This window comes from Zootoca vivipara, chromosome 6 (genome assembly GCF_963506605.1).
Source record: "Zootoca vivipara chromosome 6, rZooViv1.1, whole genome shotgun sequence".
NCBI lineage: Eukaryota > Metazoa > Chordata > Lepidosauria > Squamata > Lacertidae > Zootoca > Zootoca vivipara.
Genome location: NC_083281.1, coordinates 24,678,655 through 24,697,587, shown reverse-complemented (window position 1 = coordinate 24,697,587; position 18,933 = coordinate 24,678,655). Strand labels below are relative to the sequence as shown.

Sequence of the window (18,933 nt, the reverse complement as noted above, 5' to 3'; positions counted from 1 at the left end):
ATCATAAGGGATGTTATTGGTTCACCTGCAGTGCTGCTCACTAAATGAATAAAAAATTGTCCAGTAGCACCTTAGAGACCAACTAAGTTTGTTCTGTCGTGTTTGTCCATGGAGTTTTCTTGGCAGGGATACTGGAGTGGCTTTCCGGTTCCTCCAGTGAGAGCTGGACCATAAAGAAGGCTGATCGCCGAATAATTGATGCTTTTGAATTATGGTGCTGGAGAAGACTCTTGAGAGTCCCATGGACTGCAAGAAGATCAAACCTATCCACTATCCTGAGTGCTCACTAGAAGGACAGATCCTGAAGCTGAGGCTCCAATACTTTGGCCACCTCATGAGAAGAAAAGACTCCCTGGAAAAGACCCTGATGTTGGGAAAGATTGAGGGCACAAGGAGAAGGGGACGACAGAGGACGAGATGGTTGGACAGTGTTCTTGAAGCTGCCAACATGAGTCTGACCAACTGCGGGAGGCAGTGGAAGACAGGAGTGCCTGGCGTGCTATGGTCCATGGGGTCACAAACAGTCAGGCACCACTAAACGACTAAACAACAAAGTTTGTTCTGTGTATAAGCTTTCATGTTTGAAGTGGTTCTGGGTGAGGACAAAACGGCAGAGTTTGGTAGCTGTTCAATAATTTATAGTGTTTTGGAAGAGTTATGAGGTGGTGAAACCTCTATAACGAGACCGGGAGATAAGTTAAGCAATGGCAGTCCAGTACAGGGCAAGATCGCTCCGGTGCCCCCGCCCTCGCAGTGTTTAGCACGGCTTCCATGCGGCTTTGCCGTGCAGTGCCCCCCCACCGGCCCGGCGCCCCGCGCCACCAGGACTACACCTGGAGCTGGGCCTGGTCCAGTACACTTCCAGGCGTCCTCTGCTTTTTGTCTTCTTCTCCCCTCAGCAGAATTGCACAGAGGTAAAGCAAACAGCTGGTCTTGAAGTGTAATAAATCAGGACCATGCAGACCTCCTTATCTATGAGCTTTATTAACAGACCTGGAGACTGAGCAGACATGTTTGATCCCTTGGGGGGGGCAAACTAACTCCTTCTACAACAGCACACAAGCACACATAGGCACACAGAGAGAAACCCCTCCGTTTGTACAGAGATATATGCATGCCCATATGTTCCCAGTATTCTCAGTGACAGAACGTAATGTCCGGTGTACAGTTTAACTCATTCATACCAACAGTAGCAAAGTCCACTGTGATTTTATCTGAAATGGTGTTCCTTATAGCTTGTAATCCATCGTTGTGTGGGATGTTGAGTTGCTGAATTACAATGTACAGTGGTACCTCGGGTTACGTATTTCCAGGTTGCGAACGAGTATAGTTCCGGTTTCGCTGCACGCACATGGACAAAAATGCTCAATCACGCTGTGCGTGTGTGCAGAAACGGCACCTCTTTTTGTGAATTACTCCAGATACGGATGGGCCTCCGGAACAGATCCCATCCATAACCGGAGGCACCACTGTATTACTAAACTGAAAACCTGAACTGAATAGAGATATCTCATTACAGACGCTAAAGCTACTTTTGGTCATCTGTATACTATCCCTTGCTTTTTCCTGTAGGACTAATTGCAGTTGTTAACAGTTGTCAACAGGTTTACAATACCAATTGGGTCAATCACCCATCTCCCACTACCCTTCTGAGAAAAACTCCACCACCACCCCTATATACAGTATAAGGGTCTGGTGACTTCTGTTTCAGTGTATCTGAAGAAGTGTGCATGCACACAAAAGTTTATACGCAGAACAAACTTAGTTGGTCTCTAAGGTGCTACTGGACATTTATTTATTTATTTCGACTTCGTCAGACCAACATGGCTACCTCCCTGAATCTAGAATCACAAATAGGCTGTGCCTTGTTTTAGCTGTACTGAAGATCAGCAATGATGACCGTGTATCACCAGTTTTGATCCAGGAATGACATACTGTATATACTTCTGATGGGAAATCCAGAACAGATACTGAAAACCCCTATGGAGTTTTAAATCACCAAGGTACTTGCTTATCTGCAACAAAAGCCTAATAAACTGATACAGGCATGTAAAGGTAAAGGTAAAGGTAAAGGTAAAGGGACCCCTGACTGTTAAGTCCAGTCACGGACGACTCTGGGGTTGTGGTGCGCTCACCTCGCTTTATTGGCCGAGGGAGCCGGCGTACAGCTTCCAGGTCATGTGACCAGCATGACAAAGCCACTTCTTCTGGTGAACCAGAGCAGCACACGGAAACGCCATTTACCTTCCCGCCGGAGCGGTACCTATTTATCTACTTGCACTTTGACATGCTTTCGAACTGCTAGGTTGGCAGGAGCTGGGACCAAGCAATGGGAGCTCACCCCGTCGCCGACCTTCTGATCGGCAAGCCCTAGGCTCTGTGGTTTAGACCACAGTGCCACCCGCGTCCCTGATACAGACATATATTTCTTACTAAATGCTCTGCTGCTGGTTATTTGTAACTGTTTACCCTGCATAACCTTGAAAGAAGAAAGTAGCTTTGGGTTTTTATGATCTTGGAGCAGAAATTACAAGTTGTCCTCTCCCCCTCCCCTGCCCAGCACACAGCTCTACTCAAACAGGTGATTTCTGAGAAAACGAAAGCTAAATGGGGTCACTGTAGGTCAGGGGACAGCAAACTTTTTCAGCAGGGGGCCGGTTCACTGTCCCTCAGACCTTGTGGGCGGGCGGACTATATTTTGAAAATAATAATAATAAATGAATTCCTATGCCCCACAAATAACCCAGAGATGCATTTTAAATAAAATGACACATTCTACTCATGTAAAAACACCAGGCACGCCCCACAAATAACCCAGAGATGCATTTTAAATAAAAGGACACATTCTACTCATGTAAAAACACCAGGCACGCCCCACAAATAACCCAGAGATGCATTTTAAATAAAAGGACACATTCTACTCATGTAAAAACATGCTGATTCCCAGACCGTCCACGGGCCGGATTTAGAAGGCAATTGGGCGAAATCGGACCCGAGGGCCTTAGTTTGGGGTCCCCTGCTGTAGGTCCTCCTTCTTGTAAATCATTTCTTGGTCTGTGCTGGGTCCTGATTGGGAGCAAAAGCAAGCAGTGGGGGCGGGGCATCGTGACGCATGCATGGCGCATAGAATGTGCACGAGCGGGATGCTGCACATACGCAGTCAGTACGCGCTGCTGATGGCACACGATGGCCCCATGGGCCGCTGCTGGCACACAGCAGCCCATAATGGGGTGCCGCTCGCGGGGCAGCTGGCACAGACCGCGTATGTCCATACAGTGCACATGGGTGGAGGTGAGGGGTGGGGTGGGGTGGGGAGCCCCCGAGTGGAGCCCCCCCTGAGTGGAGCCTGTCTCGGTCATGACCCAGCAAAGTCCAAGAAATTATTTACAAAAAGGAGCAACTATAAGAACCCCATTTGGATTTAGTTTTCTCAGAAACCAGCTGTTTGAGCAGAACTGTGTTGCTGGGCAGGTGTGGGGGAGAGGAAAACTTGTAAACAGGATGCAATTTCTGCTCCAAGATCTTTACCCATCTACCACGGCCACATTCTCACCCTCTTCCCACCTGGCGTTTTAGATGGCCTCATCTAAAACCATGTATCAGTATGAGATCATCCCATCCGCTCTGACCTTACACAGTTACACCACTGCTTGTACGTGTGGCAAACAGATAATGACAAGACAATGAGCCTCCATTGGTCTGTCATCTGAAGGTAATGTACTGTGATAAAGTTCTCCTGAACTTTCTACCACGTAGCAATGAGGGCCATAGCTGTCTACCCTCCCATTTTTGGTGGGAAACCCCGGATTTAAATCCGCTTCCTGTCGCACCCCCGGATTGTTCGATATCCCAGATACAGTATTTATCGGATTTCAAATGAAGCAGCCCCTCTCCCTCCCTGATGGCTCGGCACCCCCCCACACAAGTGAGCAGCTAGCCGCTGCCCAGTAAAATGTCTTGCTCAGCGGCTGGCTGCTCGCTCACTTGCCGAGTGCTGCCAGAAATCGCTGCTCTGCCCATGCCTGGGCACTGAAAATCGCTTCTGTGCATGTCAAGGGAATAAGTGTAATCAGGGAATATAAATGGTCAGGAAAGGTTATGGTAAGGGGCGAGGGGTATAACAGAGGGGGCTTGCCAAAGCTCGGGTCCAGCCTTTGGGTGCAATCCCCCTGGACCATGCTTCTGTACAGAACCAATAAATGGTCTTCTTTACCAAACGCCTCATGTGTGTGACTCTTTGGGGGAACTTCAGTGAGAGGTCAAGTTTTCCTGCAACAACATGAGTTCAGCCAGGATGCACACCTACTTGGCCTCTGCTCAGTTAGTTCTTAGGCAACACAAGCCACCTATTCCCACCTTCTTAGCTAGAAGCTGGCAAGTTTTAGAAAAGTGAATTCTGTAACCTAGCAAACTGCAGTTGGGAATTTTGATGTCAAGTTTCAAAACAGGAGGGAAGTGGTCCAGGCAGTGAGCAACTACAGCCTCTTCTGCACCTGTTTGTTATGCTCAAAGCCTAGCTAAGGGCAGACCACAGATTTCCTGTTGCTAGCACCAACTCACAAGAACGAGAGCATCAGTGTGTGGAGTTCTTCTAGCTCTTCTGCCACAAAGTCCAGAGAGGACAGGAGAGAGTGTGAGCAGCTGAAGTGAGAAGACTACCTATCCTATCCTCAAACAACTGTTTGTCAAGGATCTTGAGGAGCAAGTAAGTCTTACAGAGGTCCTTCAAAGTCTTTCTCTCCCAGCCTGCTTTCCCTTTGCTCAGCTGGCAGGCTGGTGATCCCAATGATGTTTGATTTGCTCTGCTGCTCTTGAGCTTTTCCCTAAGGTTGATAGCAGCATTGGGAGGAGAGGGATTATCATCAGAATCATGGGGAGGGAAAGTTTCAAACTCTCCTTTGGACAGACGAGGACATCTGAGGAACTTTGCTTTAAACATAATATCGCTGAGTGTTTATTGTACCATCACCTAAACACTATATAGGATTTCAAAGAGAACCTTTGCACTTTAGAGTTGACTATACTTGGAATGTATGTCATTGGCCAGGGGTGGCCAACTCCCAAGAGACTCTGATCTACTCACAGAGTTAAAAAAACTGGTTGTTGAGCTTTTTTTAGGGGAGCCAATGTTGTTGTACATCTTTGGGGGGGAGCCAGTGATCTACCAGTGATCTACCACAGCTGTCCAGTGATCTACCGGTAGATCACGATCTACCTGTTGGACATGCCTGTCATAGGCTATAGCCATTTAAGTGATTATTGTTAGCTCAGGTTATTTTCAGTTATTTTTTTAATAATATTTCCATATTTTTCATATTTCTTCATGGTTTTTGTGTATTTTGTATTTGGTCTCTGGACTTTGTGGCAGAAGAGCTAGAAGAACTCAAAAGACTGGTGCTCTCATTCTTGTGAGTTGGTGCTAGCAACAGGAAATCTGTGGTCCGCACTCAGCTAGGCTTTGAGCATAACAAACAGGTGCAACAGGGGCCGCGGTTGCTTGCTGCCTAGTCCTCCTCCCTCCTGCTTTGAATTTTGACATCAGAATTCCCAACTGCAGTCTGCTAGGTTACAGAATTAGCTTTTCTAAGATTTGACAGCTTCTAGCTAAGAAGGTGGGAATAGCTGGCTTTTGTTGCCTAAGGACTTAATGAGCAGAGGCCAAGTAGGGGTGCATCATGGCTGAACTCATGTTGTTGCAGGAAAACCTGAGCTCTCACTTAAGGGGTCCTTCCAGACCGTCACTATCTGGCAGGACAGATTCAAGTGCGCACTGGAAAATAAGTTTTGCACAGTTGAAGTGGGTTAGAGTTCCGTTAGAATATCCCTCCTATCCCTAGCTGTATGTAGTCATCATATGGATGAGCCTGTGTCCCCCTAGTGCAACAAATCAGGTTGGTTTTTTTAATAAAAAAACACACACACACACACAGAGAGAGAGGGGGGGGCTTTATTGCATTTAGGAAAGTGATGGGTTATTGCAATGCAAAGTGTTGGATGAACAAATATGAATGGGAAGAAGTATTTACACCCATTAACAAATTAATGCTGTTTGTCATATAATCACCCTGCAAACAAATCAGAACAATAAAGACCAGACACAGTGTAACCACCATGTAAAATTTGTGCAAGCAAATCAGGAGGCAAGTTGAGTAAACAGGGGAGCCCTTATTTCAATCTTAGCTCATTAAGGGGTTCAATTTGGCCTGCGATTACAATTTTTCCAAACCGCTCCCACCTGCCAAACAGTTGTCATCAGCTGATGGGCAGGTGCATAGTGTTTAATTCTAGGTTGTCTCCAGGTGTTGGCTAAGATAGCAGGGAATGGGTGCAGGCAGTGAAAGCAGCAGGATTTAATCTCGCAATTATCAGCTGTTAAGAAGGGGTTTAAATCCTGTTCTGTATGGCTGTGAGTACCTGCTCACACAGAGCCCCATTTTTTGCAGGTGCTGGCTGCAAGAGGAACAACACAGTTGTTGCTGTTGTCATAAAAGGGGGGTTCAACATTAGGTCATATGGCTAATGGTATTTGTGTTTTATTTTTCAACCTGATAAGCAGGACCTTTTATTGCATATCCAAAGACTGCTGAATCTCCCTTTGAATTAAAAGACAAGTAGTTTGTACTCTAAAAGTCTCTTTTATCTTCAAAATTGTCCTTGGAAATAGTGTTTAGTGTTCTCATGCTCCTAGATTCATCACTGTCTCAGATTTTTCAACCTACAGCTGGTTCACTGCTTTGAACAGAAATGGCTGCACCAAACTAGTCTCTTGACTGCTGGGAAAGGCTTCCTTCCTGTGCGTGCTTAGCTTCTGCTTGTCTGGCTGGAGAGATTTCCGTTTGTTTTTGTTCTCCAAATGGCTTACAAGAAAAAGATAGTAGACCCACCCAGTTTAGGTTTTGCTTTCTCGGAAATCATCCATTTGCGCAAGAGCTGAGTGCTTGCAAGCATCCAGGAATGATCAGCAATGGAACATTTAGTCCTGAATATATTGCTACTGTCTATTGTTTGTGGATCAAAATACATTGGTTTAATCAAATGTATCTCCCTCCTCATCCCCATGAAGTTCCACACATAGCCCCCTTCCCAGACTTTGATCTTGGCTTCAGAGGAATCTGGAAGGTCCCAGTCATAACCACATCACATTTCAAGTTGCTTTGTCACATTGTTATCCTCCTCCTCCTCCTCCTCCTCCTCCTCCTCCTCCTCCTCCTCCTCCTTGTAAATGTCAGAATAGAAGAGTCCTGCTGGATCTGGCCAACCAGATGCCTGTGGGAAACTGGAATGCAGGACCTAAGCACAAAAATATTCCCCCCTCTGGTGGTCTCCAGCAACTGGTGTTCAGAAGCATTACTGCCTCATACTGGGGAGGCAGAGCATAGCCATCATGCACACCGATGCACTTTCATCTCAAAATGCACATCTTTAAATGAGGTTTTGCTCGATGCATTTCTGCACATTTTGTCAGGATGCCTGTGCCACAACCGGGTGAGCTATGGGGTGGGGTGGGGTGGGATGGCACATGGTGATGGTGTACCTGTGCCATACCTTCCAACGTTTCCTCAATGAAAATACTGTAGGGACCTTCTAAGGAAAAGCGGGACATTCCCAATGATGTTTGATCTCCTGCTGCTCTTTGTGGGATGGAATACTGGGGCAGACAAGTCACAACAGTTCCCAGAGTGTCCACATGGAGGACCACATGGAGGAACAGGTCGGTTTCCTGTTCCTCCAGACATGCAGATGAGATGGATTAGCTGGCAGATAAAAGCCCCTAGCCAGCAGCCATTCTCTCTCTTAGCCATCTCTTCTTCAATGGGAACACATCTCCAGAGAATCTCCAGTTAGGATGGTTCTCCCTCTCGGCCTGCTGCCAAGAGAGAGACCAGATGGAGCCTTACTCTACTAAGTAGACTCCAGATGTACATATTTGTAACTTTTCTTCGTAAGCCTGCCTTTCTGAGATTACGCTGTTAACTCAGGGTGTCATGTGAGTAAACTCTATCTTATTTTAATACTATTGTGTCATGTATTTCTTTTAAGAGGGACAAAGGGGATTTGCCAGGAAGTATAATATTGTTGTATAGATTTTAACAAACCTAAACGCACACTTTTGCTGCGCACAAAAGGGGAATGTCACTCTGCTGATGTTGGAAGCTTGATAACACAAGCTTGGATAGGATCTATCTAATAATATATCCTAATCCACATCCCTAACATTCCCACACATCTCAGCCTGAGAAAGACAAAGTTGGTTCAACAGCCTTCTGAGGTCTGCCCATCTAGATGTTTTTCACTGTGGTTACCATAGGATTGGGACAATTGCTTTGTTTTTCCATAAAACACTGAACTCGTTCTTCTGCCACAAAGTCTGTGATGATGAGTTGCCTGGAGAGCATCTGAGGGTGCTTAACTTGGATGTGTTGTGATGAAATGTTCTCCAATCAAAGCCTCAGTTTCTTGCATTTAATCACCCTCTGATGTCACTGCCGACATTTCTCTCTCTCTCCACCAGGGATGTGGCTCTCTAGCTGTTGTGGGACTACAACCCACACCATCCCTGACCAATGACCATGCTGGTTGAGATTGATGGGAGTTTGAGTCCAGAAACATTCCGGAGACCCACGGTTTCTCCACACCTGATATTTTGCAAAAAAAGAAAAGGGGGGGGAGCTCAAAAAACCTTTGTGTCTGGACTTTCACCTTTTGAAATATGGCCAGCCTAACTAATAAGCTTTAAGTTTTCCATGAAAGTCTCATAAATGATAAATATTGTGAATTATCTTGACCCCTCCAGACTGATGTCTTGTGGGTGTATTCTGCAACCTGTCATTGACACAATAATAATGCATGAGTGGGGGATTTATACTGGACCATCCACATACCATTTCACTTTATTAATAGGTTTGCAACACTTCCCCAATGTCACTCGGTTATTATTGCTATCTGGAAGGTCTCTCTTGCTCTGTAGTGGGACAAATGTGGGCAACACACACCCATGAACATTTGTGTTTTTTGGGGGGTTGGGATTGCTCTTTTTTCTTTATATTTTCTTCCTTTTTCTTTTAAAGACATATATGGATAGATAGCTGGGCGGACATCCTCCTCTGCCTTCCCTTGTTACCCTAGGGCCCACTGGTGGCAGAGGTGGGCCCTGGGGGGGGGAGGAGAGGGGAGGGGATAAACCCAGCTACAAAATGGACCACCTTCGACTGCTCGCCCTGCATGGGACTCTCTCGTGGCAGGAGGGGGCCTCGTGGGGTGGTGGTGGAAAAGGGTGGATGAATCTGATACTGTATGTGTGTCTTGCTTTATTTTTGTAAAATCAATAAAAATTATTTATAAAAAAAAACATTTGTGTTACAAAGAAGTTGCAGGGCTTTAGCAGCAAACTCTGGAGCTGGTGCCTATTGCAAACGAAGCAGTATGGTCACCCCCAAACATTTGCAGATGCAAAGGGTATTGAAAGTGGAATCACGTATAACCACCCCAATATCATTATGAGCTCAGATATGAATGCTCAGTTAAAAGGACATCTGGAAGGTCCCCACATCTACACCAGCTTCCTCAAACTGATGCCTTCCAGATGTTTTGACTTCATTTTCCATCATTCCTGGCCACTGGCCATGCTGGCTTGTAATAATTTCTTGGACTGTGCTGGGTCATGGCAGGGGCAATCAACAAAGTATGAAAGTAATGAGTGATTACTTGGAGAACATAGCATCACAGCCCTTCAGAGTTATTTGGGAGATGCAGTTGTGATCTATGGGAAGACATTGGAGCAGAAATTGCATCCTGCTTACAAGTTTTCCTCTCCCCCTCCCCTGCCCAGCAACATAGCAATGTTAAAAGAACTGATTTCTGCGGGGGGGGGGATCCAAATGGGGTTGTTATAGTTGCTCTGTTTGGCTGATTATTTGCAACTGTATACCCTGCATAACCTTGAAAGAGAAAAGTAGTTTGGGGTTTTTATGATCTTGGAGCAGAAATTACATCCTGTTTACAAGTTTTCCTCTCCCCCTCCCCTGCCCAGCACACAACTCTGCTCAAACAGCTGATTTCTGAGAAAACGAAAGCTAAATGGGATTGCTGTAGGTCCTCCTTCTTGTAAATCATGTACAGTGGTACCTCGGTTTATGAACACAATTGGTTCCGGAAGTCTGTTCATAAACTGAAGCGTTCATAAAGTGAAGCGAACTTTCCCATTGAAAGTAATGGAAAGTGGATTAATCTGTTCCAGACGGTCCGCGGGGTACTTAAACTGAAGCGTTCATAAACTGAAGCGAACTTTCCCATTGAAAGTAATGGAAAGTGAATTAATCCGTTCCAGATGGGTCCGCAGTGTTCATAAACTGAAAATTCATAAACCGAGGTTCCACTGTATTGGACTGTGCTGGGTCCTGATTGGAAGGAAAAGCAAGCAGTGTGAGGCCCACACGGCATCAAAACTCAGAAGAAATCATGATGATATGATACAAAGTCTTTAAACAAATTATGTAACTTATAAATAAAAGCACCACTGACCCAACAGATTTATTTCGTCGTTTCCATTCCTGTGCATCTAGAATTGACCTCTTCTGCATTCATCTTCCATCCATTTTAATATTATATTATTAATACTAATACTCCAGAGGGATTCCGTTCCACCGTCAAAGAGCTCTCGCTGTCAGAAAGTTCTTCCTTGTGTTCAGTCAGAATCTCTTTCCTTGTAGCTGGAAGCTGTTTGTTCAGGTCCGACCCTCTGGAGCAGGAGAAAGCAAGCTTGCACCACCCTCCATATGGCAGCCAGCCCTTTAGATATCTGGCTATCATATCTCAGCGTCCGAAAGTCCCATAGTGATAGGCAACAGGGAGTTTCTGCAACAGGGAGTTTCTGAACTCCGATCGCAATACACTGTGTCTAAAAGTTCAGATTAAAATTGCCACTGCTGGCACCGTGGGCTGGATAGGAAAAGATCCTGCTGCAGCAGCTTCTCAACTGACTTTGCAGATCCAGTTGCTTCCTGTCTGCCTGGTCTGCAAGGGGGTGCGGAAGAGCTTCAGCTCCCCAGGCGGCAGAAAGCTGGCGGAATGAAAGGCGAGCATCTCTGCGTATGGCTGTAGAAACCCTTGAGCATAGCAGTGTCATGATCACTTGCATAACATTATATCCTCCTCAGGCTGAGGATGGTGGATGGGACAATGGCTTTTCTAGGAACACTCTGGGGAGAGTTTGGTGTCCTGCCTGCCCGGTCTGGAAAGGCAGCTTCTTGTGCAGGCTCTAAAACCGCTCGGCACCCTGCAGAATATCAGAATTTTTCAAAAAAATAAACCACTATTTCCTCTAACGCCCCAAACCCTCACAGCTTTAGAGCCCTTCCACTTTACGCAGCCTATGAATGTAACAATGCAAAAGTCGACAACAAGGAAGCCATCAAGGAATAATATCTGGATTGTGTGGGCTTGCAGACAACTTGGGTGCCGCTGAGACTGCCACAGAGGCAACAACAGATGTGAAGGACTAACCACCTCTGACGCTCCAAGTGTCACAAGTGATCCTTTGGGACCTTCCTATGAAAGGCAGAATCTCGTCTATCAAGCAGCTGCTCCATGCTCCCCCCTAGCGAGGAATGCTGCTTTTGCTATTTGCTGCAATCGGGAAATAGGGGATTACCCCCAGTCTCATGGGAGGGGGAGGGAAAGTTTCAAATTCTCCTGCAATCTTACATCGTCTTCGCTCTCAACTTCGCTTTCGTTTTTGCTTTTAGTAGTGCGAAGAACAGGAGGTAGAAGGAAAAGAAGAGAGAAAGGAAGAGAGTTGGAAGGAGAAAAGTGTTAAGAAACCTGGAAGAGGAATCATCCGAGGAGTGGACTGAGGTTTACCGTAAAAAATCGGGCTGGCAGCAGGTTAGGAGCTGAATTTTTCTCTTGAGATTATGATGATTTCCGTTTCTTTTTGAGCTTGATTGACTCTGAGCTCCTTGCCAGGCGGGTGGGGCGTGCGGCCAGAATTGTTTATTATTATTACTATTATTATTAATGTTGAAGAAGGCTGCCCTTCTTCCCCGCTGCAAAGGGAATAAATAACATGCCATCACCAATGAGCTAGTGCTACTATAAGAATTTTAAGTAACTGCTCTGAAACAAACCAGGGTCTCCCTCTCAAACGATGCTGCGTGTTAATTTGACATATCCCTCTTTAGCTACTAGGAAGCGGCCCTCCTTCTCCTCCTCTTGGTGCCTGTCTCTTTTCCTTTCCTTTGGGTTGACACAGTGGAGAGAGAAGCTCTTGGGAAGCTCTCACACCCAGGTGCATAGCAAGTGAGGGGCGGGGGCGGGCCGCCCCTGGCTCCAGTCTGGTGGGGGCAGCGCATGGGGCAGCGCCGTCGGCCCCTGGCCCACCCCTCGCCTCCTCTGGCCGAGTGTGCCGCTGCCCTTGCCGCAGCCGCCCTCATGTGCTGGCCGCCGCCCTCATGGAGCATGCACCCTGCCGCTGCCCTTGCGCACTGCCGTGGGCGGACTGCACATGTGTGGACATGCACAATCCGCCCTGGCACGTGTGTTATGACATCACGACGCATGCATCAGGCCGCATCGTGATGTCATGACGCACACGCCAGGGCGGACTGCATATGTACCACCCCGGGCAGCGAAGCAGCAGCGTTCGCCAATGGTCACGCCACATGGTTGCTGTCCCATCCTTCATCTTTCTCTGTTCCTCTTCCCTGTTTAATAAAAGTATTTGCAAACAATCACTGGGACTAGCAGGGCTGTTTGTTTTTTAGAGTGCATGTGGACACGAAATGTGTAGTCAGGAGCAGTGGTGTGCCATGGGTTGGCGATACCCGCTGAGAGGAGTCCTTGGCCAGATTAAACTGCAGTCAACCCTTCCATGCCTGCCCCCACTTGTCTCTGCCCCCTCCCACTTTTGCCCCACCCACTGTTGCTCACTAGCTCACCTGCCACCCCCTGTCCCCTGTCTTATCTGCACCTGGTTGTGCCCCCTCAAAATTTTGTGCCCCAGACAACCACCCCCTGGCCCTCTCCACATTACATCACTGAGTGGACATACCCTGTGCTTCCTGTTATGGGAATGCATCTCAGTCTAACTAAGAAAGACAAAGTTGGTTCAACAGCCTTCTGAAGTTTGCCCATCTAGATGTTTTTCACTGTGGTTGCCATGGGACTTGGGACAATTGCTTTGTTTTTCAGTAAAACTCTGAACTAAGTCCTCTGCCATAAAGTCCGGAGAGGACAGGAGAGAGTGTGACCAGCTGAAGTGAGAAGATAAACTACCCTATCATCAAACAACTGATTCTCAAGGATCTTAGGGAGCAAGTAAGTCTTAACAGAGGTCCTTCAAAGTATTTCTCTCCCAGCCTGCTTTCCCCTTGCTCAGCTGGCAGCCTTGTGATCCCAATGATGTTTGATCTCCTGCTACTCTGAAGCTTTCCCCTAAGGTTAATAGCAGCATTGTAGGGAGCGAGATTATTATCAGAATCATGGGGTGGGGAGGGAAAGTTTCAAATTCTCCTTTGCCTGCAAATCCCTTCTGTGCTGATGAGTTGACTGGGGAGCACCTGAGAGTGCTAAAAAGGAGGCTGGACAGCAAAGGTTAACAGTTATCTGAAGCCCCCCATCCCTGTTCCCAATTGCCCATGAAACTAGGCAAACAATCTGGAACATCCCCTACTCCCCCCTCCAACATGGCTGATCAGTGGAAAGATACATTGTGAGCCTCATTAAAATAGGCAGTGGGACAAAAGCAGTCTGAGCGGTGCAAATGGCATGCTTCTGAACATGGGCGTACCCAGGATCAAAACTAGGGGGGGGCAAGGGGAGGGGCCAAGGCACGGAAGGGGAGGGGCCACAAAGTGGGCGGGAACGGCGAACTCGTGCTCCGCCGGGCTGTGCCCCTCCCTAGAAGCAGGGCTGGTGGGCGGAGGCGGAGCCCAGCCCAGTGGAGCGCGAGTTCAGCGTTCCCGCCCGCCGCGCTGCGCTCTCTGGTTCCCTGCCGCGCTTGGCCTTGCCAGAGGGTGCGACGGGGAGCTGGAGGGAGGGCGCAGCGTGGCGGGCGGGAACGGCGAACTCGCGCTCCGCCGGGCTGTGCCCCTCCCTAGAAGCAGGGCTGGTGGGCGGAGGCGGAGCCCAGCCCAGCGGAGCGCGAGTTCGGCGTTCCCGCCCACCGCGCCGCGCTCCCTGGTTCCCCGCCGCGCTTGGCCTTGCCTGAGGGCACGCCGGGGAGCTGGAGGGAGGGTGCGGTGCGGCACGGCGGGAATGGTGAACTCGCGCTCCGCCGGGCTGTGCTCCGCCTCTGCCCACCAGCCCTGCTTCTAGAGTAGGGCAGCTGCCCTAACTTGCCCCGTGGTGGGTACGCCCTTGCTTCTGAAGCAGAGTTTCAAAAACCTCCCCTCCTCTGTATGCTGAGCAGTGGCAAAGCCCATGGGGTTCCTGGCATGCACCCAGGGGCTGTGGTCCTTTGGAGAATTGAGACACAGCAGAGACTTTATAAAAATATGGTTTATTCACCTATTTATGCTATTTTCAGTCTGCATGGAGGGAGTCCAGATCTTACAGCATGTTCTTTTCAAGAGGGATTTATCCCCCACAGTAGTGCAGCCCCAGGGCATATCTTCTAGCCAGCCTGCCCAAGATGGACGCCAATCTTTCTTCTTCCTTCTTCCTCCCAGCAACCCTTTCTCAAAACTCTTCATTTCCTGCCACCTCAAACAAACACCCCATCACCTGTGTAGGGAGATGCTTCAAGAGTGCCAACACTTGCCTTGGAATCTTTTTGCTTGGAAAGAAGGTCACTGGAAACTGTGGTGTCTTCAGGGCAGTCTGGAGCAAGCAGGTCGGGCGCCCTGGCGCTGAGGCACAGAGATCGCTCCGGCGCCCCCACCCTCGCAGCATCCTACCCGGCTTCTGTGCTGCGCAGCGCCCCGCCTCCTGGCCCGGCGCCCTGGCGCGCAGCGCTACCGGGACCTTACGTAGAGCTGGCCCTGGGTGTCTTTTTGATATATGGTGCTGTGTTTGTGCATTTGTGTGCACACCCACACATCACCTCAGCACAAGATCCAACAGACGTTAATTTCCCACAGGTTTTCTTGCAGGGTTTCAGCACAGAGAGCAAATCGAGTCTTTGTCTTCCCAGCTCCAGATGAGACTAGACAAAGGCTAGCCCCAGCCCCTGGTGAGGTGGCATTCAGCCAGTTGTCAGGAGGGGGGGAAAGCCTATCCTGTCCTTCTTGAAGCATCACTACCTAGTCATTTCTATGGCAACACATCTGTAGTTGACTTACTCTTTAGACATGTAAATGGATGCATAACAGACTTGTCCAGATCCATGAACTTGGCCAGACTAGTTTGACCACTTCAGCAGTTCATTCTACTACAAAATCCAGCCTTACAGTTATGAAATTGCAATAGAGGGGACCCAAATATATCATTTAAGCTAGCTCCCAATCCTAGGACCATAGGAGCCAACTACTAGGGGCTAAGGGGGCTTTGCCCCCCAAATAAAATATTTGAGGGGACCAGGTCCCCCCACCCATGGGCATTGCCATTCAAATGGTGTGTGTTTACTGTGTCATGTGATTATGTAGGGTAGGGCTTACCTGGACTCCCCAAATATTTTATTCAAGTTGGTACCCCTGCCTAGAATGCTATATAGGCAATAGGGAGAGCCAGCAGTAGGATTTCCATGTTGTCAGGAATGCAACAGCACCAATGGGTTGAGCATTAGGGTCCCTGGGAAATACAAGAATTAGGAGCCTGGGAAATGGCATTTCCCAGGGGTCCTGGCAGTTGAGCCACTGCTGCAGAACTCTAGGTGTAATGGAAGTTGCAAGGTATGAAAGTGTATGCATATATGTGCGTTTTGTGAAATTCTAGACTCTGATATGCCTTATGGCAACCCTTTCAAGTGTGGGCACAGTGACTATAGTGGATTGGATCAGAGCAAATATTTGTTTTTAAGAAAAATCTGAACAGAGCAGAAGTGCCTCATTCTGTGGGGTGTAGCCACACTGTTTATTTGCAAATCAGTGTGTCCCTGCATCTTACCAGGAAGGAGGGGTGGTGCAAAGTGGTGGACAGTCCAGCAAGGTGGAAACACACCAGCCAATCAAATGCAATGCTCCTACCAGAGCAGGAATGCAACACTATCCTCTCTGCTGCCTTGCCCTCTCCCTCTCGGTAAGCAGCAGCAGGTGTGCCTGTAAACTAGCATTGTGTCTCAGCCCCACTGAGTGAGCCACTTGTGGGAGGAAGCTTCCACACCACAGTTTATTGAGGACTTCTTTCTACTTACCTTATACATGGAAGTTTTTGAGTGTCTTCATGATGATGTCCTCATCCAAATGCCAATGTTGTGGGGTTGTGGTTTTTTTGCCATTTAATCTGAATTTACAGTTTCCATGTAAAACTCAATACGTAAAAACAAAATCATAAAAAGCAAGGAAATTATAAGTCTGGATTAAAAGGGGTGTGTGAAATATAAAAAGGCATTTTGATATTGATGCTGTTGTGTGGAAACTGGGAAGAATGTAAATTTAAGAGCAAAGCAACAGTGAGCACAAAAGGAATTCCTTGTAGAAATGCCCACAATATCAAAATTCAAACTTTTTTTGCTGAGCAGAGAATATTTATATTTGAGCTGAGTGTAAATCACCACTGAGTTTCCCAGCTAGATGGGCCAATAGTATTGACAAAGCCTGTCTGAGCTCTCCCTTTTTCTTCTAGGATGAATTCATATGTAGAAAAACTTTCATTGATGCCTGAGATTATCCAGCCTATATTGAAAAATACAGACATGAACGTAGACCCCAAGATATATTTCAATATAGCAATCAAGATATATGAGAGGTTTATGGAGGTTTTCAGTGATGGTGGAATGCAGGAAGCAGCTTATGAGGTAAAAGAGGAGATGGAGGAGATGGAAAACACTGAGCTTGACATTGCCATCACTGGAGAGACGGGCTCTGGGAAATCATCCCTCATCAATGCTCTCCGAGGCAAGAAGGCAGAAGATGATGGTGCTGCCCCTGTAGGAGTGACAGAAACTACACTGAATCCAAAGGTTTATACGCATTCAAACTATCCCAAAGTGAAATTCTGGGACCTGCCAGGAATTGGATCCCCAGATTTCTCCCCAGAGAGTTACCTTAAGATGGTGGATTTCCCCAGCTATGACTTCTTTATCATTGTTGGCTCAGAGAGATTCCGATCCAACCACACTGACCTAGCTCAGGCAATCCAGGAGATGGAGAAGAAGTGTTATTTTGTGCGCTCCAAAGTAGACGCAGACGTATACAACATGGAAAGGTCTTACCCAAATACCTTCAATGAAGAGGAAGTCCTTGAAAAGATGAGGAATGACTTAAAGAAGCAGCTTAAGAAGTGCTTCAGGAACACCATCCCTCAAGTCTTTCTGATCTCCTCCTGGGACCTTGCCAAGTATGACTTCCCCCGACTGGTGGAGACGTTGGAGAAAGATCTGCCCAGCCTGAAGAGACATGCATTCCTGCTCAGCCTTCCCATGTTTTCCCCTGAAGTCACGGAAAAGAAGAAATCTGTGCTGAAGAGCCACATATGGAAAATATCCCTGGTGTCTGCTGGCATCAATGCTATTCCCATTCCAGACCTTCCTCTGGCTTGTGATGTTGCCCTCTTGCTTGGGTCCATGGTTGCCTTCTACAAGAGATTTGAGCTGGATGATGACTCCCTGGCTAGGCGGGCCAAATTGGCCAGGAAGCCTGTTGAAGAACTGGAGGCTGTGATGAAGTCTCCTCGGATGGGAGAAATTACCAGGGATCTCGTTATAAAGAAAATAACCGATTCTGCAATAACATTAATCCCACATTTACTAGTTAGAAGCTTGGTAGCAGCAGGGGTGTCTTTTACCAGCACTTATTGGATGCTGTCAAGCTTCATCAATAATCTAGCTGAGGATGCTGAAAGGGTTCGAATGAAAGCCCTAGAACCAGAGCACTAGGCAGAGCACCCAGGCAGGCACAAGACATGAGGCAACTCAAGGTGAAGTAGGAACTGCTGCTGCTGCTGTGATGGCAAATGTTCCCACTTTGGCACCTTTTTTCCATACCCATTTTGGCTGGTTCTAGATACAATGGAGCAAGCCTTATAGCTGATTTGCCTTTTTTAAAATAAAAAAAAAAATATTTTTTATTGAAATTCCAGGCCCATACAATAATCAAAATTACAATAATCAAAATTAACACAAATTGGTCAAAAATACAGCAGCAAAATCATTTTGACCCCCCACCACCCTGCCCTCCACCCACCCTTTAGTGTTTTAGTGCTTCCAGCCATTCTTATCTTGCGTCTTAGTATTTTGAGTCCATGTATATACCTAACTTTTTAATAGGCAAATTAATTTTCATTATTGTGAGCCTTCATAGTTCTTTTGAGAGGTCAGCATTCTCCACCATAGTTGCTATATATTTTTTTCCAATCTTTGTCTTTTTTCCTTTCATTTATTCCTTTAATTTCTGCTGTTTTTAGTGCCAAATTATAATAAGAGATCATTTTTATTTGCCATTCCTCTTTACTAGGTACCTTTGTACTCGTCCAATTTTTTCCTATTAATATTCTGGCTACTGTGGTTGCATTCATCAAAATACTTCTATCTTCTGGTAAGATCTCCTCATCTAGCATTCCTAATAAAAATAGCTCTGTTTTTTTCTTAAACAAGTACTTTTGAGTATCTTTTTCAGTTCTTTATATATCCACTCCCAATATATCTTAATTTCATTACATTTCCACCAGTTGTGTATATAAGTACCAGGTTCTTTATGACATCTCCAGCATTCAATTCTACTCCCCTTATGCATTTTTGCGTGTTTGTCTGGGGTTAAGTGCCACCTGTACTGCATCTTTAATAGATTTTCTTTAAGATCATAATTGGCTGTAAAATTCATGTCTCTTTTCCATAGATTT

General features: G+C 46.9%; 2 protein-coding genes across 3 annotated transcripts in view; one reads left to right on the top strand and one right to left on the bottom strand.

Moving 5' to 3' along the window:
- LOC118086965 (interferon-inducible GTPase 5) overlaps positions 1-18,933 on the bottom strand; it is a 159,488-nt gene that overhangs the window by 126,589 nt on the left and 13,966 nt on the right. The gene's annotated exons all lie outside the window — the stretch shown is intronic.
- On the top strand, positions 4,587-18,155 carry LOC118086963 (interferon-inducible GTPase 5-like). 2 transcript variants are annotated; one of them, XM_060275648.1, is made up of 4 exons: positions 4,587-4,705; positions 11,745-11,883; positions 13,189-13,314; positions 16,720-18,155. In XM_060275648.1, exon 4 carries the CDS (start codon positions 16,721-16,723, stop codon positions 17,969-17,971), a length of 1,251 nt encoding a protein of 416 aa, XP_060131631.1. In that variant the 5' UTR covers positions 4,587-4,705; positions 11,745-11,883; positions 13,189-13,314; position 16,720; the 3' UTR covers positions 17,972-18,155. The 2 variants fall into 2 exon arrangements, with proteins under 2 accessions (XP_060131631.1, XP_060131632.1); XM_060275649.1 differs by lacking the exon at positions 13,189-13,314.